Source organism: Peromyscus californicus, unplaced genomic scaffold (assembly GCF_007827085.1).
Source record: "Peromyscus californicus insignis strain IS unplaced genomic scaffold, ASM782708v3 Scaffold_16__1_contigs__length_79575227, whole genome shotgun sequence".
In the NCBI taxonomy this organism is placed as follows: Eukaryota; Metazoa; Chordata; class Mammalia; order Rodentia; family Cricetidae; genus Peromyscus; species Peromyscus californicus.
The window spans coordinates 32,546,038-32,572,872 of record NW_026294458.1 but is presented as its reverse complement, the minus strand read 5'-3'; the positions used below and the strand labels follow the sequence as shown (position 1 = coordinate 32,572,872).

Below are 26,835 nucleotides of genomic sequence, written 5' to 3'. Positions count from 1 at the left end.
AGAGTATTCTGTGTGGAAAAAAAAAAAAACCCACAGTGAGTTCTCATTTATTCCCCCTTCTTTCCCTACTATTGTGGATACTTACATTTTAAAACAAGGAAGGAAAAATTATGTGGTTATCACTAAGTGTAAAACAAATCATTTTCTGAGTACAAAATACATTTTTCTTAAAATAATGTAAGTTTATTGTTACAATGTAAAAACTCTATTTTTCAAAGCTTATGTAGGCCTCAAAGCTTGTCTTAAATTTAAACTTCCTATTTCTTAGGTGAGCAAAGCATGTTGCTAAATAATACTGATGTATATGTTAAGCAAAACATTTGCAGAGACATAGACTATTGCTATTGTAATTAGAAACTACAATATAAAAAGTTCTTCTAGCCCTTCACTTCTCTTTTTCTTATATGTATTTGTTGGGGTCTGAGTTCTATATATATGCTCATATGGCAGTGTGCGTGTGCATTTACAGGCCAGACATCAACACTGAATGTCATCCTCAGTGTCTCTTGACCTTTTCTTTTGAGACAGAATGGCTGGCCAGTGAACTCCAGAGATCCTCCTGTCTCTCCTCTGCTTTCTCTTCTCTTCTGCAGCTCCTCTTCCTCTATGTAATTTCATCTGTGAGGTAGGAGATAGTAATTGTCTTGGTTCTCAAGAGGCTTTGTTTCTCTGTTTTTTAACACAAAATTCTTTGGCCTCATCCATTTTCTCACAAATGATGTGATTTGGTTCTTCTTATGGCTGAGTCATACTCCATTTTTTTTTTTTTTTTTTTTGGTTTTTCGAGACAGGGTTTCTCTGTGTAGCTTTGCGCCTTTCCTGGAACTCACTTGGTAGCCCAGACTGGCCTCGAACTCACAGAGATCCGCCTGGCTCTGCCTCCCGAGTGCTGGGATTAAAGGCGTGCGCCACCACCGCCCGGCCATACTCCATTTTTATTACTCATAACTGGTGAGTGACCGCCTAAGCTAATTCTATGACTTGACTTCTGAATAATGCCGTAATATCCATAGCTTTATAAGTATTCTGTGGCATGCTGACTTAGAGCCCTTTGGGCACACACCTACGAATGCTATAACTGAATTATGTGGTAGTATTAGTTTTTTCAGTAACCTCCATACTAACTTGTATGATGTCTGTAATGAACTACATTCTTTTTCTCTGTCACCCTTGCCTGAATTTGTTATTTGCTTTCTTGGTAGTTATTCTGCATAAGGTAAGGGTGTGAACCAAGTGCAATTTTGATTTGCATGTCCTGATGGCTAAACATATTGAACTTTTTAATATATTTATTGGTCATTTGAACTTGTTTAGAGAATTGTCTGCTCAATTTGCCCACTTACTAAGTATATTGTCCTTGGGGTACTTAATTTTGGGGGTTCTTTATGTCTTTTGTGTATTAGTCTTCTATCAGGTGGACAGACAGTAACTTTTTTCTTTCACTCTGTAGGTGTCTTTACTCTGTTACTTCCTGTGTGGTGCTTTTCTTTCCTTTTTAATATGATTCAATCCCTCAATTCATGACATTTATTTTACTGGGCCATTGGCATGGTTCTATCCAGAAAGTCATTGCCTGTGCCTAAATCTTTAGGTGATCTCTTCTAGTAGTTTCAACGTTTCAGATCATACATTGAGGGACATTTTTATTTAAGATCTATTTTTCAGGGCTGGGGAGATAGCATAGTGGATAAACTTCAGGCTACACAAGAAATGAATTAAATGTAGTGATGTGCACCTGTAACCCTAATGCTTTTAGGATAGAAAGAGGTAGATCGCTGTAGCTCAGTGACCAGTCTACCTAGCCATTTAGTGAGCTATTGGTTCAGTGAAAATCCTGTCTCAAAAAAAAACAACATAAGGAGTGATTGAATAAAACCCTGATGTTAATCTCTGAATTTTACACTCATCTGTCCATACACATGAGCATATGTACATGTATGCAAATGTTTATGCACACATGGTCTATAGTGAATTGATTTTTATGTGGGTGACAGCTACAGATCTAGTTTTACTCTTCTATGTGCAGGTGTCCAGTTTTTTTCTGTTTAATCTATTATTTTTATTTGTTTATTTTTTTTATTTATTTTTTTTTTTTTTTGGTTTTTTTTTCGAGACAGGGTTTCTCTGTGTAGCTTTGCGCCTTTCCTGGAACTCGCTTTTGGAGACCAGGCTGGCCTCGAACTCACAGAGATCCGCCTGGCTCTGCCTCCCGAGTGCTGGGATTAAAGGCGTGCGCCACCACCGCCCGGTTTATTTGTTTATTTTAAATTAGGTGTATATGTTAGTGTCTGTTTAGGTGTGTGCATGTGTGAGTGCATTTGTCTGTAGAGTTCAAAAGAGGAGTTAGACCCCTTGAACTGGAGATAGATGTGGTGGTTCCTCTTTCTACTCAGAATTGTTTTGTCTGTTTTGGGATCTTTGTGTCTATATGAAATTTAAGATTCTTTTTTCAAGTTCTGAAAAGATTATTAAGGAGGGGCCTGGAGAGATGGCTCAGTGGTCGGGAGCATTGACTGCTCATTGAGAAGGATCCAGGTTCAATTCTAGCACCCACATGGCAGCTCACAACTATCTGTAACTCCAGTTCCAGAGGATCTGACACGTTCACACCAATGCACATAAAAGAAAGTTAAATAAATTATTAAAGAAAAGATTATTGAGTTTTTTTGTAGATATTGCATTGAGTCTGTAAGACGCTTTCCATAATACGGCCATTCTAAACAGCTTCTTAATAGGTCTGTCCTTTACCTTGTTTTTCTCTAAAGTCTATTGTTTATTTAGCTGTAACTAGGACTTTTTAAAGAAAAGAATTCAAATATATGATTTTTGTGTTTGACAATATTTCAGAGGCTTCACATTATTTTTAGGGTCAATGCCAGTTCATTTAGCTTGTCCCTGTAGTCAGCTTGGGTCCTGCTGAACTCACTATATCATCTCTAGTCATTCTGCTTTGACTAAATAAATGAGCTTCTTTTAAAAGGTTTCTTGATTGTGTCATCTTAAGTAATCTCCAGAATTTTTCCCGAGGTAAAAGAGTTTTCCTATTTTACCCTCAGACCTGACGTTGAATATTGTGCTTCTTTGGTTTTGCCTAGTTACTGAGAGTACAGGTTTCTCATAATTCCTTCTGTGCCTCTCAAAACATTTGCTAATGTTTGTTATAGTTGCTTGCATATCAGAAGGTAAGTATTTGATAGTCACCTCAGTAAGGGTAAGAATTTTGTTTTGCTTACTGGTTTGCTCCCAGCATACAAAATACTACTTGAAACATACGATTCTGAATTCTGTCATTCTCCCATGTTTAATTTACTTTTGTATTGATAGGCAGTTAATGTGACTGTAACACAAGTTTCTAAACAGTCTTATTAAATAAAAAACTCAAGGGAGCCAGGTATTGGGGGGGAGCCAGGTATTGGGGTGAATTCTGACAGGTCAGAGAAACAGAACAAGCCACAGCTAACCTCATCTCATTAACTTCTCAGCCTATCTTGTTTCCTCAAACTGGAAGCCTCTGAGTCCTCATCCAAATGGGTCTCAGCTGAACTGCTGCTAAAAGTCTAAAAGCTAAAAAAGCCTAAAAGCCCCTAGTTCCTGGTCTTTAGGTCTTATATACCTTTCTGCTTCCTGCCATCACTTCCTGAGATTAAAGGCATGTGTCTTTCCCAAGCAAGACATGAGATCTCAAGTGCTGGGATTAAAGGCGTGTGTCATCATGCCTGGCTGTTCCTAGTGTGGCCTTGAACTCAAAGAGATCCAGATGAATCTCTGCCTCCAGAATGTTAGGATTCAAGGTGTGTGCTACCACTGTCTGACCTCTATGTTTAATATAGTGACTGTTCTGTTCTCTGACCCCCAGGTAAGTTTATTGGGGTGCACAGTATATCAACCACATGTGACTGGTTGTAAACTGTAAAGTTTGTTTCTTGGGTGGTATTTCAGTTTCAGCAGAGATCTTTGGTTGGATGGACTGCTTTAAGTTTGCAAACACTAGGTATTTGACTGGCAAGGCAGAGATACAAAAGAATTTTCGGGATGCTTTTCTAACTCCTACCTGAAGTTCCTCTGCCTCTTCATTTTGCTGATTTAGTTTTATGGTTTCTTTAACCAGGAATTTTAGGTTTATAATGATGTAATGATATCACTTCAGTTCCTGTTTTTGTAATTTGTAGCTTTTATCAACTATTCTAAATAAAAACCTTTTTCAGTTTTGTTGATCCTTTGAAAGAGTCAGATTTTTCTTCTCCACTGTTTTTTTCTTTATTATTTTTAATTCTGTATTTTTTGGTTTTTTTGTTTGTTTGTTTGTTTGGTTGGTTTTTGTTTTTGTTTTTTTTAGTTTTTTTGTTTGTTTGTTTTTGGTTTTGGTTTTGTTTTTTTGGTTTTTTGAGACAAAGTTTTTCTATGTAGCCCTGCTGTCCTGAAACCCTGTAGATCAGGCTGGCCTCAGAGATCTGCCTGCTTCTGCCTCCCAGGTGCTGGGATTAAAGGTGTGTGATACCACTGCTAGACAGTATTTTTAAATTCTTAATTTAATGTTTCCTCTTTATTAGTTCCTTGCTTCTGTTTGTATTGGGTTTAGTTTGCTTCATGTTTTCTTCTTAAAATTTTTTTGGGTGTGTGTGTCTGTGTGTGTATGTGTGTGTGTGCGTGTGCGCACATGTGCCACGGCATATGTTTGGGAAACAAAGGACAGCCTTTGTGAGTCAGTTCTCTCTTGCCACCTGTGCAGTCCAGGGATTGAATTTACAAGCCTGCTCACAATCCACTGAGCTCTCTCTGGCTCTTGCTTTCCCTTTCTTGTAATTTATATTACTGATTTAAAATCTTTGATTTTTGTAGAATGATTTCATCTTTAAGTACTCCTGTAGTCCCTATATATGTCCCTATATTTTTATTCAAGTCAAAATGTTTTCTAATTTTCTGTATATGTATATGGTATGTATGAGGTGTTCATGAGTGTGTGTGTGTGGGGGTGTGTGTGTCTTAACCATGACTTACTTTGAAGTATGTTCCTTAATTGCCATATATTTTGCAGTATTTCAGTTATCTTTCTGATAATGATTCTGAATTCATGTCAGTATAATCACCAATATATTTTTTGTACAATCTTTTAAAATTATAGTGATTTGCTGTGTAATCTCTTATACTGTATGTTTGATGAAGGTTCTATTTGTATTTGAAAATAATTTGCATTCTATCCCTGTGTGTTGTTGAGGTTTGACATCAGGTATGGAGATGCAGAGTTTGGCGTTTGCCCAGTTGGTTTTTGGTCTTGCTTTGGTCCACTATTTCTTCACTACGCTCCCTCTCCTCTGTTTTGGAACACAAATGTATATTCTGTGCCATTGTATCTGCTTTTTGATTTTGACTTTGCAGGGGTTACAATTAAAAGATTGCCATGAATCTTCAAAGAGACTTTGTACTTTAAACAGTTGAGACTTTTAAAGACTATGGGAACTCTTGAAATTGTACTAAATGCATCTTGCATTATGATATAGCTGCAAGCCTATGAGAGCCAGGGAGTGGAATGTGATTGTTTGAATGAAAATGGCCCCCATAGATTCATAGGGAGTGGCATTATTGGAGGTGTAGCCTTGTTGGAGTAGGTGTGGTATTGTTGGAGCAAGTCTTTCTCAGTGGATGGGCTTTTAGGTTTCAGAAGCTCCAATCAGGCCCAGTATCACTTTCTCTTCCTGCTGCCTGCCTATCCTGATTTAGAACTCTTGGCTCATTTTACAGCACTGTTTGTTTGCATGCTGTCATTCCCACCGTGATGATAATGGACTAAACCTCTGAACCTGTATACCAGCCGCAATTAAATGTTTTCCTTTCTAAGAGTTGCCTTGAAGTCTGGCCTGCCACTTGGGGCCATGCTGATCTGGGTGGCCTTCACCACCTCCTGAGGCCATGGTGACATCCAGACCCAGGCTGCTGCCAAGGACCATGTCTGTGTCCATAGTCCTATTACAGCTGGGGTCTGTGTTGAAGTCCATGGCCCATGTTGCCACCAGAGTCCATGCAGAGACCCAGGGTCTGGGCTGCAATCTGTGGTCTTGTTGGAGTCTGGGGGCCATGCTGCAGCTGGGGCCATACAGACCTGGCCTGTGCTACACCCCAGGATCATGATGTCATCTGGGTCCAGGCTGCTGCTGAGGGCCATGTCTGAGTCCATGGTCCAGCTATAGCTGGGGTCTATGTTGATGTCTGTGGACAGGGTTACCTCAGGAGGCCATAGGAACTGTGATATGATGAAATCATAGGGCCATGCTGAGCCATCCCTGCCCTTTGCTGGGTCTGGGAAAGCTGGCTGTGCCTCTTGGTGGACACTGCAGCAAGAGAGCTGACCCTAACCCTCACAGGAGGGCTAGCCTCACCCCTCACCACAGGGAGAACTGACCCTGACAGCATGGGTGTAGGGGAACTGGCTCTACCTAGACTGAGCAGTTCAACTACCACCAAGGCCCACAGCTGGGCCTGGGGTTGGCTCACCATAACATATACCCCATTTTAGGACCCACTGGAGGTCTTGAAGGGACTGGTCCTGTGGAATAATATCCACAGGATCTCCATGACTTGGGGTGGCCGAGTGATATCCCAGAAGAGTTTTGTCAAGGGTCCAGTGATGATGGTATACCAGAAACCAGAGACCTAGAACCAGATCAGTGACTCATTGCAATGGACATTTGCAAGTAAAGCTGATTGGACAAAATGATATACTATGTGACACACCACTCTCAATGCCACCAGGACAAATGAAGAGGTGTGGGAGAGGTGGGAAAGATGGAGAAGCAAAGTGGTTCTTTGTTTTGTTTTGTTCTTATTTTTGTTTGTTTGCTTTGCTTTGGTTTGTTTTGATTTTGGGGGGTGCTGCAGGGGTGGGAGGAGGATATGGGGGCACAGGGAGGTGAGAAGAATTAGGTTACATGATGTGAAATTCTCAAAGAAATCAATAAATCATGTTAATAAAACAAAAGGCGTTGTCGTGGTCATAGTGTTTCTTCACAGCAGTAGAAACCCTAAGACAGTTGTATTCTGTACATCATTAGACAGTTTACTGTCGTTGGAATTTTCTTTGGGCTTCCAACTAGCTCCCAAATAAAGATAGAGACTTATTATTGATTATTGATGCTTGGTCTTAGCTTAGGCTTGTCCCACTAGCTTTTTAAACTTAATTTAACCTGTTTCTGTTCATCTACGTTTTACCTTGGGGCTTTTCCCTTTCATTCTGTATGTTCTACTTTCATGCTTCTTCATCTGTCTGTCTGGCCCCGGGCATCTCCCTGGCATTTCTTTTTCTTTATTCCTCCAGCCTAATTTCCTCCTACTTACTTACTCTCCCTGCCCAGAAGTCCTGCCTATATTGACCTCCCTTGCTATTGGCCATTCAGCTTTTTTAGACCAATCAAGTGCCTTAGGCAGGCAAGGTAAAACAGCAGCATATCTTTACGTAATTAAACAAATGCAACACGTCTTTACATAGTTGAACAAATGCAACATGTCTTTTCATAGTTAAACAAATATTCTGTAACATATCCCCCCTTTTGTCTAAATACAAAGAAAGGTTTTAGCTTTTACCTAGTAAAACTATGTACAATAAGAAAAGTTATTATGTAAGAAATACATTTACAATATTCAGTCCATTTGCATTTGGCAAATTCAGAGAAAATACTCCATTATCTGTCTTATCTTGGTGAGTCCAAAGTTTTGTACCTAATTTACTTTCTATCCTAACTTGTATTACCAACCCAAAATTATCATTTTAGACCTCAAAACATTTTCCTAGATAAACAATTTAAGCTTTTATGTTTCTCAGTCTTAGTAAGTTTCTTTTCTGAATTTGGTAACAAGGAAAACTATAATTGTCTTGTCTTTAACTCCATCAGAGGACCAAGAAGCATATAATATTACCTGAGTAAATAAGAAGTGCAGAGCAAACAACTTCCCAAACTAGAAGTGACAACAACATCTGGCTGCTTAGACAGCCACCCAAGTTTCCTCTGCAACATTGGGGCATCCATCTTCAGCCTATAGGCCTAGAATGTCTGACAGACTTTTCTTTCAAAGCAGGAATTTAAAGGTCTATTCCACCTTGGTGTGGCAAAGTTTGGTTGTCTTTTTCCTTTGTGCCCTAATTATCCAGTTTCTGCAGTTTCAGAAGTGTCAGCAGTTGAGGCAGGGGCAGTTTCTTGCCTAAATGGTTAGCTTTGCCACAGTGAAAGCAAACTCCATATGGAGGTTCTTCGATGCCCACTATCTGTTTATGAAGTAGATTGGTGCTGCCAAGAGCAGATGTGTCTCACCGTTATGAAAAGCCTTAGGTTATTAAACATCTTAAGTGTCATATTCTGTAGGTCTCTGAAGCATTTAAAGATCACCTATCTGATATATATGTTTAACCTTGAAAACATACCTAACATAACTAAAAGTTTGTTACAAACTACTAACTACTAACCTTCATTTCCTAATTATCCTGAACAGTTTATGATAATAGTTTCAAGGACTAGAACTTTACCTTCCATTTTTAAATGAGTTGCTTAGGTACAATATTTTAAAAAAGAGTAGAAACATAGTATAACAAAAATAACCTTAATTTTGTATCAGTATACAAAAATCCATACCAATGTAAAATATTTGAGATGAATAGTTGTCCTTTTATCCTACATTCCTATATCCCCACTTAATGATAATAAACATCCATTATCCACTGAATGACCAAAAACCACCCACCCCACCTCTTGAGAATGTGGGAGTTGTGTTCTCTAGACTGCTTCCTATTGTCTAGGGGTGACGGCATCCCCAGGGGATCCTGAGAAAATTGAGAGGGTCAAGTCCTAAGAAAACTAGCTATAAAACTTATCTAGTTGCTGTGTAATGGGAAAGTGCATGGCTTATCTGAAGTCCTGGCTAGAATCGTCTGTGAGGCTGGACCTTCTCAGCTGACAGTCTTGAAGTTGTTCTGAACTCATAACTCTTAGAAACCTGTAACAGAGGCACTTTGAAAGGCTGGATCACCTGGGCCACGCATTTTCATTGGACTCTGGTCCTTTTTTTTTTTTTCTGAAAACATACAAACTTTCAAAGATAGTGTACATATCTACATTAACACAAGAATGGACTGTGTTAGCCAGCCAAAGATGATGTCTTATTTTATCTTTGAGCAGGTAAAAGGCATCTGTCAACTTTATAAGTTTGTTTGAACTGTATAAAACAGACCTGTATCCATACCATATGAAAGGATGGCATGTAATAAGTCACGAAGATTCTATAACCAAGAAGACTTACCATTGCCTCATCCAGACTCAGAGCTGTTCCCATATCAAGGGATCACACCTTTAATCCCAGCACTCAGGAGGCAGAGGCAGGCAGATCTCTGAGTTCGAGGCCAGCCTGGGCTTCAAAGCGAGATCCAGGAAAGGCACAAAGCTACACAGAGAACCCTGTCTCGAAACCCCCCACCCCAAAAAAGAGTTTACTTATTTTTAAACTATCTTTTCCTATGACTGTCTTTACCCATTTTCTTTCTTAAGTACCTGTACACACTAACTTGTTTAAAGGTTTTTTCCAGTCTGGACCTGTTTTACTGTGCACCTGTAGTGTTCTCTGACTCCAGCCTTAAACTTCTAAGCAGCAGCTAGGCAGGCCCTCCACTGTGTGGCTCTGGCAGTTGGCTCCTACTTAGCTTGCTGTTTCTACTTAGTGTGCCAGCTGCTCAAGTGCTCTGCTGCACAGCAGTGCCTCTTAAAAGAGCCTTATCTGTTTTTGTTTGTTTGTTTGTTTCAGCTTTCTCAGGCACTGTGTGGAAATTTGGGCCCCACATTGGGCACCAGTTTACACTTGGTTTCAGTGTTTTCTATGTTTACCTTGACTAATTGCATGTTTACTTTTGAAAAAGTTATCTGATGTCTGTGCTTTATCCTTATTTGTTTTTTAAGCTGTTTTATTAGATGCTAAATGCATAGCATTTATGTAACCCTAAATGTAAAATCATCATTATCCCTTACAGTCCTGCTTCAAGTCTCTTTGTCTGGTATTAACATTTCCATTTCTTTTTTATCCATTCTTTTCAACCTATGTATCTCAGTAGAAGTTGTTTTTATTTTTGTAGATGGCATAGATTATGCTCTTTTATTTCTAATTTGTTAATCTTTGCCTTTATATTAATCTTTATTCCATATATATTATGTGTATTCTGCAGTTATTTAGATGATTGATTTAGATCTATTTTTTCCATCTCATCTTTGTTTTTATTTGTGTGTCTTATTAGATGTGTGTGTGTGTGTGTGTGTGTGTGTGTGTGTGTGTGTGTGTGTGTGTGTGTTGTGTATAGGAGCTTGTGAAAGTCAGAACAGGTGTGATAATCTATAGAACTGGAGTTATAGACAGTTGTGAGCCATCATGTCGGTTCTGAGTACTGAACTAGTGTCCTTTGCCAGAGCAGTTAGTGCTCTTAACTGCTAAGCTGTCTCTTCAGCACTGCTATCCTATTAGTTTTTGCTGTTTATTGAAGTGATTACTCTATAATTTATAGTATACATTTTTAATCTACTATAACCTGTTTTCAAGATTGCATAAAATATTCTTTGCTTATACTACAGTTTTCTATGTAGACCTTGTATAAAAACACATTTGGTTTTTTTTTTCATTATTGAACTCTGTATGGTGTGACTCATTTGTGTCATTTGCTTGCTGTAATTTTGTTTTATAGCAACACTTGATAGATACTTGTATTATTTATAATCTGAAACTCTATAAATGGTACTAAAGTCAATATAAGTATGTGTAGAAATTTTTCATAACATTTACCTAGAGTTAGAATTTCTAGACCTTTTTATGCATACTTTTTAACTTACTAGACACTGTTAATTTTTTTCCACAATAGTTTTACCAATTTACATTTCTTACCAATAGTCTTACATTATTCCTTTTATCTAGTTTTTTTTTTTTTTTTTTTTTTTTAACCAATAATAAGTTGCTAGAGTTTTCCTGCCTGGCCCACAGTCAGGACAAATCTCTCTCACCTGCCAGTCCCACAGCTGCTCAGACCCGACCAAGTAAACACAGAGACTTATATTGGTTACAAACTGTATGGCCGTGACAGGCTTCTTGCTAACTGTTCTTACAGCTTAAATTAATCCATTTCCATTAATCTATACCTTGCCACATGGCTCGTGGCTTACCAGCATCTTCACATGCTGTTTCTCATCGTGGTGGCTGGCAGTGTCTCTCTGACTCAGCCTTCCACTTCCCAGCTTTATTCTCCTCCTTGTCCCGCCTATACTTCCTGCCTGGTCACGGGCCAATCAGTGATTTATTTACCAACCAATCAGAGCAACACATGTGCCATACAGAACATCCCACAGCACTAATACATATTGTTTGAGCTTTAGATTATTCCTTATAATGACATCTGGGATAAGATCCATTATGAACAAACAGTAACCACCACAACTTTCAATTCCTAGTATTACCGTCTGGTATTTTGTGGGTCAAAATTCATTTCAAAGCAAAAATAGGGTTTTTGTTGACAGCATTTACCTATTTAGTAAATTTTCTTGCTTTTCCTTCCGTTCTTTCTAATTATTTATTTTAGTATTATCATAAGAGTTTTTATTTTTTAAACATCTCTAGAAATTGAGTAAGTTGTATTACCTTTAATTATTGTTTTTAACTTCTGTGATCATGATAGGACATGAAAGAGTTCCTGTTTGCTGCTTTTTGTCTTTAAAGTGGGCATACCCCTGGAATCTACTAATCCTTTTATTTCCCTTTTTAAAGCTACCACATGGTTTTTGAAATCACAGATTTCATTTGAACTCTCTTAATATTATTTACTTCTTGATTACAGTGTAGACTTATCACTACTGGTGGCTTTTATTTTTTATTCAAATTGTCTTTCCCTTTGCTTTCAAATTGTTCCTAGGTTAAGAATAATGTTGCTTATACCAAAAATTTGGTCTAACTTTGGTACTTTTTCACTATAACTTTTTTTTTCTACTTGCAGTTACAAGAAGTTGATGTCTCTGGAATTAACTGACACTGATATAAGACCAGAATTCAATTTAAAATTAGATGAAAAAGGTATTACTTTTTTAAAATATGACTCCTACTGAAAAGTATTATTCATTTTTTTTAAACTTTGTCTCTGTAAAGTATCATTCTATTTATGGTTGCTATTCACAAGCATCAGGTGTATTCCACCAAATAGTGCTTGCTGTATACTAGAACCCATAGACAGTAAAATCTGCATGTGTCTGGCTCTCATATTACTTTGGCATTCTGTGGTGAGACATGCTAACTCTGGAACATACTTGTGAGTATAGTGTAGGATTTACCTCAGGAGAGTTTTCATCCAACCCCTCCCCTCTTGTTACATTCTCTCTTAAAAGAACAAGCATGTAAGCAATCCATAACAGAAGGAATGAACATTTTGGAGCTTGGATTCCAATAGTCTAAATTCACATGCCAGCTCTTTAGGAGTGTACTAGAGAATAGTCTGTTCAGCTCTTGGAGACCATATAGGTCCCTGATTCCATGGAAGAAGAGTTGAGGTCAGCTCCTCTTACTAGGGAGACTAGATGTCCCTAATAGTAGTCTGCTCTGTATTTGACGGTGTAAAGAAGGCCTTCTGAGACATTTCTCTTAAACTGTTTGTGTTTTCACAGTGTATATTAAGTATACTAAGCAAAGTTATCCATTAAAAATCTCTTAAAATACAAAACCATGAGCAATAAAATAGTAAAGCTATATTTTATGATAAACACACAGTTTACTATTCATCCAGAAACTAAATACTATCATAGACTGAATTCCCACTGCTTTCAAACGTACCTCAACCTGCTTTCCTCTTGAAGTGCACTTAACTGAAAAGTATCAATAGTTTAGTCTGGTTCCTCATTTCATTTCATTGTTGAAATAGCACCATAATTATTAAGTTTATTAGATAAGTGCTTCTTAAATCCTATCATCTCATTTCATGATTACAAATCAAACAAACAAACAAAAAACCCAAAACCAAAGAAACAAACCCTCAGGTGTCCATTCAATAGGTAAGTTTGGGATGGTACCCAAGATTCTGCATGTCTCATAAGTCTCTGATAGGTGCTAATACTTCTGGTCTATGGACTGTACTTTTGAGTAGCAACTCATTAGATAACTATATTGACTAGTATATATCTGAACTATTTAATATAATAGACAGTAGCTATATGTAGTTATATTTGCACTAACATCAAATAACCTTTAAGGCTCAACTGTTGATCACTCAGACAACAGTACTCAGTGAGTGGCAGATCAAGCATGTACTACTTTTAGCATGGGAAGTTCTACTGGACAGTACTGACTTCATGTAAAATATAAATAAAATTATTTATGTAAATTATATTTAAACCTAGAAAATTGCTATTACTGATGAATTCCAGGATTTTCAGATCTACTTTGTCATTATGCTGCCAAAGTTAATTTACTTAAATAAAATCATACATGGTTGAATGAAAGCCTTTGGGTTAGAGGAATCTTCAGTTTCTTCTACTTAGAAGCATGCTCCTTCTGTCTAGAGTTTTTGATAGCTAGACAGAAAGCAGCATGCATTTTGAGCACTGACATGATAAAATTCTTCTGTTCTTTATTCCTTGAAATAGTTCCTTACTTACAGGAACTTAGGGTGCAATGTAAGAGACCACATAGAAAAAGAACATTAATGTGGATTGTTTTGACTTCTCCAAATTCATTTTCAGATGAAATGCCTATCTTCAAACTTGATTATAATTATTTCTATCATCTGCTTCATATAATTATTATTTCTGGTACTGACATTGTCCGACAAATATTTGATGAGGCTATGCCACCCACTCTTTTGAAAAAAGAACTGCTTATACACAAGAATGTGCTGGAACCCTACTACAATCATCTTTGGACCAATCACCCTTTGGGTGGATCATGGCATCTGCTTTATCCCCCAAACAAGGAGCTACCACAGTCCAAACAGTTTGACCTATGCCTCTTATTAGCGCTCATTAAACATCTGAATGTATTCCCTGCACCCAGAAAAGGCTGGGATATGGAACCACCGTCTTCTGATCTCTCTAAGTCTGCAGACATTCTGAGGCTCTGCAAGTACAGAGATATCCTCCTCAGTGAGATTCTGATGAATGGTCTCACTGAGTTACAGTTCAATTCAATTTGGAAAAAAGTTTCTGATATTCTTCTGCGCCTTGGGATGAAACAAGAGGATATTGACAAAGTCAAGGAGAATCCCATTGAGAATATCTCCCTTGATTATCATCAGCTGTCCATTTATCTAGGCATACCAGTACCAGAAATCATCCAGAGGATGTTATCCTGCTATCAACAAGGTACTAAATAATTACTTCATTAGCCAGCAAATCATTTTTGAGAGTGTCTTTTCTGTGTTTAGGGATACTTTGTTTTCCTACTTAGTGTTTTAGAGGCTTTTATTCAGTATGAGAAGACAACTAGACAAGAACCCTTGATCTATAATTTCGAGGCCTTAAAAATTACATCTACTCAAATTGTGTGTGTGTGTGTGTATATATTTGAGGAAAGGGCTCTGACCACTTACTAAGTCCAGGGCATTTCACACAATTTTCACTTAAAGAGCTTATGGTTGAATACCTTTAACAGAGGCTTTCATGGTGCCTTTTTTCTCTTTTCTTAATTATTGAAGTTTCAGTTCTCATTTACAGGTCCAACAACATCCATTATCCCCACTATGTCTACATGGAGAATTTTTTTTCTTTTTAACCTTTACTATTTAATCTCTAGGGTCTAATACAGCCTGTTACATATTGTAGGTGCTCAGTAGACTAATAGACAAGGACAGGGAATGGTGTCATGTTCAGTGTAAATTGTATAGCTTGAAAGACTCAAACCTTCAGTAGAAATGTGCTGTACATTTCATGAATATTCCTTCATAGTCTTAGATTAATAATAAATAAGAATTTCTGCTCAGTTTAAAATGCTTATGTAAGTGATCATGGGTGTGTACCTGCAACTGATATATCTACAACACAACTCCTGCACCTAACGCTCAGGGAACATTCCAGAAGAGGGTGCGGAGAGATTGTAAGAGCCAAAGGACCAGGAAAACTGCTGTGAGATTTATCTTCCTAGAAATGACAGGGGAGCTTCACCCATGACACCTTAACAATATAACTGTTTAATCAAGAACTGAAAAGTACAACTCCAATAGATATGCTAATATGGAAGGGGAAAATCTCTAGAGGGCCCCACCTCTAGACAAAACTATGTGCAACTGAGACTACTGAGAGTGGAAGAAATAGTGTTCCTCAGAAATGAGTTCCCTAATTGGTTATCCAATACCGAGGGGCCAGCTCCGAAGTCATATACCAGTAACACTAAATGGATTGAACAGGTTGTATTTATATGTATGCATATGTAACAATAACAACTAAATAAAAAGAATGCATGATTTCAAGAGGAGGAAGGGAGGGGGGAGAGCTTGGGGTAAGAGAGAACATGGAAGAGGAAAACTATGAAATTGTATTTTAATTAAAAATAAACTGTTGATGCTCCAAGTCTTAACTATTATGAACTATCATTTTTATTTGTTTTACTTTTGTTTCTTAAACCATGGATTTATAGCTATTACTATAGTTAGAGTGTGCCTCGTCTCAACTGCATTAGTGAGCAGTGCTGGTTCTTTTCTAGATAGTTATAGAATAACTATAGTATTACTAATAGTATTAGTTAATAGTGTAATAGTTAGTATACTATAACTATTAATATTCTAAGGATTTCTGGCCTTTCTTAATCCTAGTCAGATACTTGTTGGTGTGCTTGCAGTTACACTCCTAATTATTTTTTTCTCTGTTTGCCATAGGAATTGCTCTACAGTCAATAACAGGCAGTCAGCGTAAGTATATTTGAATTCAAAATGCATAAGTGACCTTTTAATTCAGCATCCCTAAGACATACATATGTTGTTTAGATAAACTATATATATACTAAAGTGTACATTACCCACAAGCTTAGAAAATTATATCACCAGCTTACTGTTGGTCAGCTGATCCTAGTATCTGCCTTGCTCAGATTTGACTTTAGTGCATGTCACAGGACTTACCCAAGGATGAGGTTCCAAATTTTTATACTCAGGGCTTAAGCAGGCAGAAATGCCTGTCTGCTTGCTCTACTTGCTTAACTGATTCTTTATGTAGCATTATTGTCTTCATAAGCCATTGTCTATACCTCTGTATTATGGGGACAGGTGGTGAGTTGCTATTTTTCACTTCCTTTTTCTTTTTAGGTGTTTTTTGTTGTTGTTGTTTTGTTTTTGCTTTTGTTGTTGTTCTTAATCTACCTATATTCACCTAACAAGTATCTGAATATCTGTGACTGCAACATGTGACTCCTGCCTAGTTTAGTAATTTCCATTCAGAGGCTCTAAATAATAAAATTTAGGGGCCTAAAGAGATTGCTCAGTGGTTAAGAGAATTTGCTGTTCTTGCAGAGGACCCCACTTGAGTTTCCATCACCAATATCAGGCTGCTCACAACCACCTGTATACCTATATACCTCCAGCTTCAAGAGAGTCCATACTTTCTTCTTATCTCTGTGGGTACACACACACACACACACACACACACACACACACACACACACACACACACACACGTAAAAGTGCAAACATGCACATGCACACGCACAAATAAATCTTAAATAAACAAGTGTAAATTAAAAATGTAATTTATGTTCTCAAAGTTATTCTTTAGAGAACAATACCATGTGTTTGCTTGAGGTTAAAGTTGGGCCATCTCTGAGGAAGTTTTGAGGCTGATTATTTAGGACAATGAGAGAGCAAAGATTCAAAGAAGTAGTCGTATAATATATGGTGCAGTTACATTTTATGAAAAAGGAAAGGGAAATGATCTAGTTTTTCCCTGCTTTATGTTTCATATTTATATTCTATAAAATAATGTTAGTTGCATTTTAATAAGGTCAATGGCAGAATTTAATACCTTAGTATTTAAATTGTACTTACTTTTTTTTTTTTTTTTTTGGTTTTTCGAGACAGGGTTTCTCTGTGTAGCTTTGCACCTTTCCTGGAACTCGCTTTGGAGACCAGGCTGGCCTCGAACTCACAGAGATCCGCCTGGCTCTGCCTCCCGAGTGCTGGGATTAAAGGCGTGCGCCACCACCGCCCGGCTTGTACTTACATTTTAAAGTACCTAACACTTAGAATTTATTTAACTATCAATGAGGAGTCACATTGTTTTGGTTTGTACTGATTGGTTCCAGGTTTATATGCATACCTGTGATTTATGGCTAAGTAGGCATGCAATTTTCACATAGAAATGAAGTGTTTATGTGCTTGCCATGGAGCAAATGTTGAAGTCAGGATAACTTGCTGGATTGGTTCTCTCCCTCTACCATGTGGGTTCTGGGAATCAGTCTCAGGTCATCAGGCATGATGGCAAGAGCCTTTACTTACTGCACTATCTTGCTTGCCTAGTAAATATTTTATGATTATAACAAAAGGCTAAACTTCTCAAAACTTTGCCACTCGATTTTATGTCTTTCTCTTTATTATTTAGGTATGGATATAGAAGAGTTACAGAACGATGAAGAAGAATTGAGTCCACCTGTGATGGAATACAGTATAAATGTGAAATCAAACACTGAAATGCAGTTAGCAGAAATAAATAAAGATGTATCCTCGATACCTAGTGAATCTTCAACAGAATCTGTTAAAGATCTTCAAGAGGTATAAGGTTTACCATTTGAATTTGAAGAACTTATACTGCACTTCAGATGTTGCTTGTACTATATTGAGAGCATTGGAGGCAAGAGTCGGAGTTGAAATGACTCTGCCCATTTCTTTCAACTGTAGCTTCTCCTTCAGTAATTATTTTGTCAAAAGTCAAGCACTTTGTTAGCTATTGGAATCCATTTTTTTTTTTACTCTCGGCCATTGGAAGTACATTTGGGAGAGAAAAGAACAAGATATAATAGGAATAGAAGAGATAGAGAAAATAAGAACAGTGAGATATTTCAATATCTCTTAACACAGAAGTAGAGATGAAATCATCTAGATGAAATCTGAGTGGCTTAGCAGATAGCTGCTGTATAGATACTATTTTACTCTTTGGCTGAAAATTTTATCTTATGAGCATGAATATATTGTTGCTCTTTAAAAAGTTCCATTCTCATTTTTTTTGTTGTTTTTGTTTGATATGTTCTCTGTGTTCTTTTTCAAGGATTTGAAGATTGAAATTAAATTAAATATACTTGTTTCCATAAAAATGTAGAAAATATCTAGAAAAAATCCATAAAAATCTAGAAAAATAATTATTAGAAGACATAGACTTCAGTAGTTAGAAGAAACTAGATAATATCCACTGTACAACTTGAATAACATATTAAGTAAATGGTTTATTTCTTATCTATTAGGTTAAAAGTAAAACAAAGAAGAAGAAGAAAACTAAGAATAAAAAGGTAAGTCACTGCATTGGCATTGTAACAGATGGATGTCTGATCGTGAATACCTGAAGTTTAATAATACACAATTCACAATTAGGACTTAAATTCATCCAGATGGACATACAATACAGGTTATTCAAAACCTTATTGAGCATACATTTACATACATCTGTATTTCTATAGTAAACAGTCTTAAATTAGTCACTTGATAATTTCTTTAATTTCTGCATTATACTCTCATTTTTTAAAATGGCTGTAATCAGATTTTTCTTTGGGCCACCAGCTCACAAATAATAACATGGAGACTAATTATTTAATTATGAAAGCTCAACTTTAGCTTAGGCTTGTGCCTCTAGCTCTTATAACTATTCAATTAACACAATTTTTATTAATCTACATTTTGCCACATGGCTTTTACCTCTCTCCCATTCTGTGTGTCTGACTCATTCTGCATTTCCATGGCATCTTTCACATGCCTAGATTCATCCTCCTCTCCCTTTCCTCGCAAATCCCACCTGAACCTCCTGCCCAGCTATTGGCCGTTTAGCTTTCTAGTGCACCAATCACAGCAATGCATTTTCACACAGTGTTCAATTATCTCACAAAAAAATTGTTCCTTATTTTATTAGCAGCTGTTTTTTTGTCACATCCCTGCTGTATTCCAAAGTGTTTTCTCAAAACTTTCTACATTACCCAGTCCTCAGACTTTTGTCAGCTGCAAAAAAGAAAAGCCACTGTATGAATTATAGATGTTATTAAAACTTCTCTGATTTGCTTGGAGAAGTATAAGGAAAAATGGGAATATTTTTAATGGTGCATATGGCTAATATTTATGCCATGTGAACTTCGTGATTAAAAGAAAAATCATAATTTTTCTAATATGGAACATACTCAAAATCTTAATACTTCTGTGTATCATAAACTGACTAGTTTCTCTAAATACAGTTTACTTATGTTATTAGTCACTAAGATGTATATAAACATTTTAATGACTAATGAAACTTAATGAAGATTAATTTGTAAAATACTAAGATTAAGAATAAAATAACATTGTAGTCTGCTAAGTAAAATATCAGTGTCATTGTCATACTATTGTAACCATTATAAAATTTACTCAGTTGCTGTTATGAAAATTAAGCTAAAAATATGAGTATTTTGGGAGGGACTGGAGAGATGGCTCAGCAGTTAAGAGCATTCATTGACTGGTCTTCCAGAGGACCCAGGTTCAATTCCCAGCACCCACATGACAGCTCACAACTGTCTGTAACTCCATTTCCAGGGGATCTGACACCTTCACACCAATGTGCATAAAATAAATAAGTTAAAATAAATGTTTTAAATTTTTAGTAGTTTTATTTAATAAGGTACAGCAGCACTCATTAGTGATATTTATTTTCCAAGATAATGCTAAGTCTCAGGGTCATACCCCATAAGCTAGCATGTATCTAAATGACTGCTTTTTTAACATTCTGGGATTCTGCAATTTAGTTTTATTAAAGAAACTGAGAGACTTTTGAAAATGATAGTTTTATTAAGAGATTTTTGGCATTACAAGACAAATTCATGTTATATTTTAAACTTAGTATTAAATAACTTACAAATTCTAAAAATAGAAAATTAGGCTTGTAGTAATTTTATGTTGTGTTACATAATTAGTGTTGCTATAGGTATAACAGTGTATATACTTTTGTAGTATATACAGGAGGCCCTGAACACTGTCGGCCTCATTGTCTAATCAAAAATTCCCGTGAAAACGGTTAGCATATGGAAGTTTGCTTGTTATACGAAGTAATGACAAGGTCTCTGAGAAATTGCAACCTCCTTTCTTGGTTGTTTTATTACATATGGACCTAACAATATAACAGTAGCTCTGAAAATGCCTATCATGAATTTGCATTCATGCAGGAATGTCTGGAAGAAAGCAATCAAATTTTGTGTATCTCCCACCAGAGTTAGAGTAAGGAAAAGACTAGGAGGGTTTTTGGTTTGTTTGTTTGTTTGTTTCTTTGTTGTATGATGAAGCCTTAAGAAGAAAGAAACTTGACAGGAAAATGAACCCTGTCCTTTAAATTGAGTTGTCACTGTACAGGGGAGAATGGCAGAGATTCATACTAAGGCTAAAGTGGATTGACGTGAAGTTTTCACAGGAAGAGCTAAAGTGGACTTTGGAAAATGATAATCAACTGTTCTAGATGTATTCAGTATGAACAGCTGAAGGTCTTTTTATATCAGGTATTTGACTCAAGTATTCACATATGCTAAAACCGAGGTAGAGATCAACATTTCTAAATTGTAAAAAGAAATTGGTATAAAAATGAGAAAACAAATTTGTATGTACAGCCTTGTACCTGTAGAGGAAATGTGTAGATAGTAGAAGTCAATACTCCTGGTTAATTAATATTCCTAATTTAAGTTGTGTTCATGTATATTAAGTGTCTTTTATGTATAAGATTCTTCAAATATCAATCTGATTTATTTTTTTCCATGTAGTTTTTCAAAATCCTTTTATTTAGTTAGTGTGGAAAAAATGGATTTTACAGATACTCTGTCCCAAGGTTTCCTAATAGATACAAACTCACATCCAGTATTCACTTCTATCATCTCATTCAGTGATTTTCAAGATTATAAGATAAATTTAATGAGACGCAAACACTATTTAAAAGGGAAATAGGATAAGTAGGAATTAGAAAAACCACATTGTATCACATACAGGGTGGTTATGTATTTCATAGAATTCTGTTTTATAGTTGACTGATGATACATAAGTATGTACAGCATCATTATACAAAATGATGTATAATTTTTTAGTTGTTGTGAAAAGTTTGAGAGAAACACACCTGAATGCAATATTATCACTGTGTTGAGCTAAAGTAGTTGATACAGATTACTAATTCTTGTGATGCTGTCTTTTCAGGATAAGGACTCAGAAGAAGAGCAAGGGTAAGTATTTACATCTTAACTTTTCTTAGCATTTTTAAGGTATGCTTTGTCAATAATACATGGATATCTTTTTGGAAACTTCTAAGGAAAAACGGTTCTTTGTCTTATAAATTGGTATTTTACTGCAGGGTAGATTACTATTGACTTTGGAAGAATAAAATCACCATTTTTTCTGTAAGGCTATTCAGTAGTCATCTAACACACTAACTCCTTCATTCAAACACTGACTTGAATGCTTACTAAAGTAGGTAAAAATATACATAGACTAAAACTTAATTTAATGGATAGATCATTCTTATGTCCCCAACAGACATATGTATATCCTTTCTTTGGTTGGGGTAAATGTATGAATTGTGATGATAATATAATATTGAAGATGTGGAAATGCTCGACCTGTCCCAAAATACTATATCCAAAATAACTAACGTTAATAACTATAATTTGAAAAATAAACCCTGTGGCCTCACAATTCCTGAAAACACTGCTTTGAGCAATTAAATAGGTATTTTGAGCAAGTACTACCTCATATGTTAATGTCCATTGTTAGTGTTCATGAGAAAAGAACAGTGTGAGCACTGTCTAGACTTTGACCATGAACCCTTATAATGCAGAGTATCTCACAAGGCAGTATAATACTAATTTGAGAGGCCGTAGCCTATAAGGAAAGCACTGTACCTTTGTAAAAGGTCACATTGACTATGTCCCCACTATAGCTCATATATGGTAGAAAAGGAAGACCAACTGGAAACAGAACAAGTAGATGTACACACACTCAGCACATCCGTAAAAATTGATGCAAGTGATGCGCAAGAAGATTCTGCAGCGGAGGACAAGTTCTGTAGCCTGGATGAACTACATATTCTGGACATGGTAGAGCAGGTGAGCAGTGGAGAGGGCCCAGCCCTGCCTTCCTCCTTGGAGAACAAGTTGTTAATTTTGTTTTTGTAGACTGTTTAAGCAGTATGTCTTTTTGAAAAGCCCAGCAGAAAATGAACAAAAACAGGGTGTATTGCAAGACAAGGGGATTACAAAAAAAAAAAAATTGGCACTACAAACTTTACATGTGCCCTCAAAATCACTTCATGGCTACTGGGCAAAGTTAATAAATGCCTTTCTTGTAAAAGTGGTTTCTGAAGAGTGTGAAGGAACAGAGAGAGGAGACAACACCACCACACTAAAAACTAGAATAAATCCCACCAAATTACATGTCATGAAAATAGATTTTAATAAATCAAAACTACTTTGATTTTTTTTAATTAAATTTGGTTACAACCATGAAATACCTCCTAAAAAGCACTAGTGTATGGCAATTTTTTATAGCTCCTTTTCTGATAGTAGCCACCGATTGAAATGATATACCCATAAGTGTATGAATATTAGTGCTCAAAAGAGCAATTAATTGTACAAAGTACATGAAGGATTGAAAACACACTCACATGCACATGCACACACACATTGTGTTTGAATTTAGTGGTGAGCTGCTCTATGGTTTAAAATGTGGATACATCACAATCAGTTACCCATTGCCCAAGTGTCAAGTTGATTTGAATAAATCCCTGGTTACAGTATTAAAATATGTATATATTAACTGAATTGACATAGCTTTGGCTATTACACTGAAATTTAAATATGGGGTCATTAATGTTAGTCCAGTAACCCAGAAGAATTCTAAAGTGAGAATCAAAATGTCACATACTTGCAGAGAATGTTTATTCGCTTATTAGAAACCATTGAGCCACCTGCAAGGTGTCATAAGTGTGCTCTAGTGAGGTCCTTGTTAGTGTATTGTTTATGATGTAGGAGAGAAGTTGAACATTAAAATAAGTTGGTGCACTGCTGTAATTAAGAGTGGGCACTTGGTATTGCCTAAGTTAGAATTCAGGCTCTTCCACTTAATGTCTGTAAACATGGGCAAGTTACTTACCCTTTTAGTATCTTAAAATGCAAATAGCAAGCACCTCATCATATGATTCCTATAAAAATAAGAGCATTACAAAAGCTACAAGTAGCAAACATGATTGTCACTCAGCAGTAGTGGCAACTTACAGCTGTTGTATTATTTAATGGGTGCTATTAGGGAAGTAAAGCATAAATGGGAATTGTTATATAAGGCAACTTTATATACAGGTGAAACACTGTAAATGGAAAATAATAGTGCTTTTTATAGGAAATAAATATTCTTGTTACATTTGCTTAAGGGCTCATCTGGAAAGGAAAGTACAGACTGCAAAGAAACTGAAAAGGAAAGGCTTGCTCATCAACACCAGCTTTATAAATTGCAGTATGAGTGTGAAGTGAGTACTTTTGTCATTAGATCTAAGGGAAGTAATAAATAGATCAAATGTTTAATTTCAATGACATCGTTTTAAAGAACTCAATGAAATGAACCTTTATTCATTACTGGTGGGGGTGCAAATTAATACAAACATTGTTCAAATCAGTGTGTAGATTTCTCAAAGAAATAAAAATAGAAACGCAGGGACCCATCCTTCTCACTCCTTGCCATATACTCAGGGAACTCCGTGCCTACCGTAGAGATGTTTGCATCCATCTTGTTTTTTGCAGCTTTATTCACTATAGCAAAGAATTGAAATCAACCTTCTCTATCAGTAGATATTGAATGGATAATGAAAATTTGGTGTGATGGTAGCTTCAGTAGCACATAAACTAAAATTGGATTGATACAGAGAAGACTAGCATGGCCCTTGTGCAAGGATGACACACAAATTTGTGAAGCCTTCCATATTTTGTCCAACTCTACTGAGTTAGTTTTTGTTTTCTTTTGTTGTTGTTATTTTTGTTTTTCTGAGACAGGGTTTCTCTGTCTAGCTTTGCGCCTTTCCTGGAACTCGCTTTATAGGCCAGGCTGGCCTCGAGCTCACAGAGATCTGCCTGCCTCTGCCTCTCGAGTGCTAGGATTAAAGGCGTGTGCCACAACCGCCTGGCAGTTTTTGTTTTCTTATTATACCTTAAAAGCCTGTTTTCCAATGAGAGACAGAAAGGGAGTAGATCTAGATGGGAGGGGAAGTGGGGAAGAACCTGGAAGAGTAAAAGGAGGTGAAACCATAATCAGGTATATTATGTGAGAAAAATACTTATTTTCAGTAAAAAGAAAATTTGGTGTGTATGTGTGTGTGAGAGTGTACACACATATTTATGAATACTGTTTAGCTCTAAAGACAAATAAAGTTTAAAAATCTGCAAGAAAATGGATGGACTTTGATGTATAATATTGAGATCACACAGTCTCAGAAATAAAGTGCATGCTCACTTGTATGTGGAATCTAGACTATATATATATATACGTGTATGTATATATATTTTATATATATAAACAAGTGTGCATGTGGGTACTGTATAGTATGAAAGAACAAGAAAGACTGAATAAGGAGAGGAGGAAGGACTAAATATGAATAATGGATATAAGTTATGAAAGAGAATATAAAGTTGTTCTTTTGCCATAGGTTTTTTGTGGTGATAAATGCATAAAATATTTGATACTGAAAATGAAATATTTAATGTGAAGCTTTAAAATTCTCTTTTTAATGACAATGTTAATCATACATAAGTTCATTAAGTTGTATAGACTTTGGGGCTGATTAATTTTGGTATGTAATGTTTTTATTTATTTGCAAGTATTTTTATGATGAACTTCATTTAAAAAATAACTCAATGTAGATTTTGGATTTTGTTCTTTCAAATTTGTGGTGACTTGAATGCTGTAAAACAATACTTTTCATTGAGCAGGATTACAAAAGACAACTGAAAACAGTGACATTTCGGTGGCAGGAAGCTCAAATGCAGATTAAAAAGAAAGAAAAAATTATTGTATCTCTTAACCAGCAAGTGGCTTTTGGAATCAATAAAGTGTCCAAGTAAGTACAAACTTTGGGTAAAAGTGAAAATTCTGAATTTGCCTATCTTTTTCAGTCTTAATCTCCCTGCAGCCACTAGGTGGCAGTGTGACTGCACAATAGCAATTATAAAGCAAATGATTTAAATGGTATAGGAGTTCATTTGCTGTTTTCAAGGCCAAGATTTGGGATTCATATAATACATACTCAGTCCCTTTCTCAGCCACAGTAGATAGAGCTTTTCTGTGTTAATGAGAAATAATTTCTAACATTTTATGATTTACTTCATTATTTGCTTAGATTACAGCGCCAAATCCATGCTAAAGATGATGAAATAAAGAACCTTAAAGATCAACTTTCCATGAAAAGGTACGGCATTTCCTTGTGTTGATACTGCCTCTCTTAAACTGCATTTTACTCAATATTTTTAGCTGGGATAACCAGTAATTTATCATCCAGACATCACTTTTCACATGAGATTGAGTAGTAGCAGCAGCTACATTGGGTTAATAGGTGTAAACAAGAAGAGGTGTAGGCAGATTGGAAGTTATGTCATCATCACTCTGACTGAAGAAAACCGAGAGCAGTCCAGTCAGCAGCATTGCAGTCTCACAGCAAATTGCTACCAGAAACTGGAATTTCTTCTGTACTGCCAGGTCTAAGTCCTTTGTAGTATTGAACGTTTTACCAAGACTCACTAATTCACATAGAATGTATTTCACCTGGTTAGTGCAAATGGCTCACTGCACTTTTAATATATTCATTGAAGTACATAACCATCACTGCTCTCTCTTTCCAGAACGTTTTTGTAAGCTCTAAAACGAACTATGTACTCTTTCAGTGCTACCCCCTCTTTATTCCTTTAGCTTCTCGTAACACTAATTTGTGTCTTTTGGATTTGTGTATTCTGAGCATTTCGTATAAATGCAGTTATGTGACTTCTTGTAGCCAGCTCCTTTCATTTAACATACTGGTTTGAAATCCCTCCATGTTATAGCATGCATAAGTATACTTTCTTTTTATAAATCTGTATTGTTTAGATGTAGCACATTTTGTCTTCATCTGTTTGATGTCCATTTGGCTTGACACAACCCCCTTATTAGGAAGCATTTATATATAGATGTTTTTGAATGTTTTCCTTTTGAATATATACCAAGAGTAAAATTGCAGGGTCTTCAATAAACTTTGCATTTAACTTTTTAAAGAATTACTAAGCTGTTTTACAAGTAGCTACACCCTTTTATAGTGTAGGTAAGTGTTGGTGGGCCAGTTCTCATTTCTCTTCTTTCTCACCAAAACTTCTTAGATTATTTGTAATTGTTTTACCTGGTATATGTTAAATATAGAACAGAATGTCATTTTGATTTAGATTTGTATTTTTCCACTGATTTAAGTACATTCAAGAACATCTTATATGCTTATTAATAATCAGTGTATCTTCTTGAGTAAATTTTAATCCAAACTCTTGGCCTATTTTAAATTTGGAAATCTATTTTACTACTGAACACGATGAGTTCTTTGTATGTTTTATGAAGTAGGATTTTTGCTGTGCCTCAAGGAAGTTAGGGAAGTGCTCTTGCAATCA

At 36.2% G+C, this 26,835-nt stretch overlaps 1 protein-coding gene and 1 non-coding gene across 5 annotated transcripts in view; both read left to right on the top strand.

The window, feature by feature from the left end:
• Positions 1–26,835, top strand: part of Dzip3 (DAZ interacting zinc finger protein 3) — an 88,974-nt gene that overhangs the window by 32,041 nt on the left and 30,098 nt on the right. For all 4 annotated transcript variants that reach the window (XR_008218841.1, XM_052740833.1, XM_052740835.1 and 1 more), the window contains exons 13-22: positions 12,002–12,078; positions 13,734–14,351; positions 15,860–15,892; positions 17,571–17,740; positions 18,427–18,471; positions 21,371–21,396; positions 22,110–22,275; positions 23,595–23,690; positions 25,144–25,271; positions 25,551–25,619. Coding sequence is in view for 3 of the 4 variants with exons in the window: in XM_052740833.1 (XP_052596793.1) it covers positions 12,002–12,078; positions 13,734–14,351; positions 15,860–15,892; positions 17,571–17,740; positions 18,427–18,471; positions 21,371–21,396; positions 22,110–22,275; positions 23,595–23,690; positions 25,144–25,271; positions 25,551–25,619 (1,428 nt within the window). In the remaining variant the exon portion in view is untranslated. The remainder of the gene's footprint in view (positions 1–12,001; positions 12,079–13,733; positions 14,352–15,859; positions 15,893–17,570; positions 17,741–18,426; positions 18,472–21,370; positions 21,397–22,109; positions 22,276–23,594; positions 23,691–25,143; positions 25,272–25,550; positions 25,620–26,835) is intronic.
• On the top strand, positions 24,037–24,146 carry LOC128112332 (U6 spliceosomal RNA). The gene has a single exon (XR_008218952.1). It is a non-coding gene; the product is annotated as a U6 spliceosomal RNA (small nuclear RNA).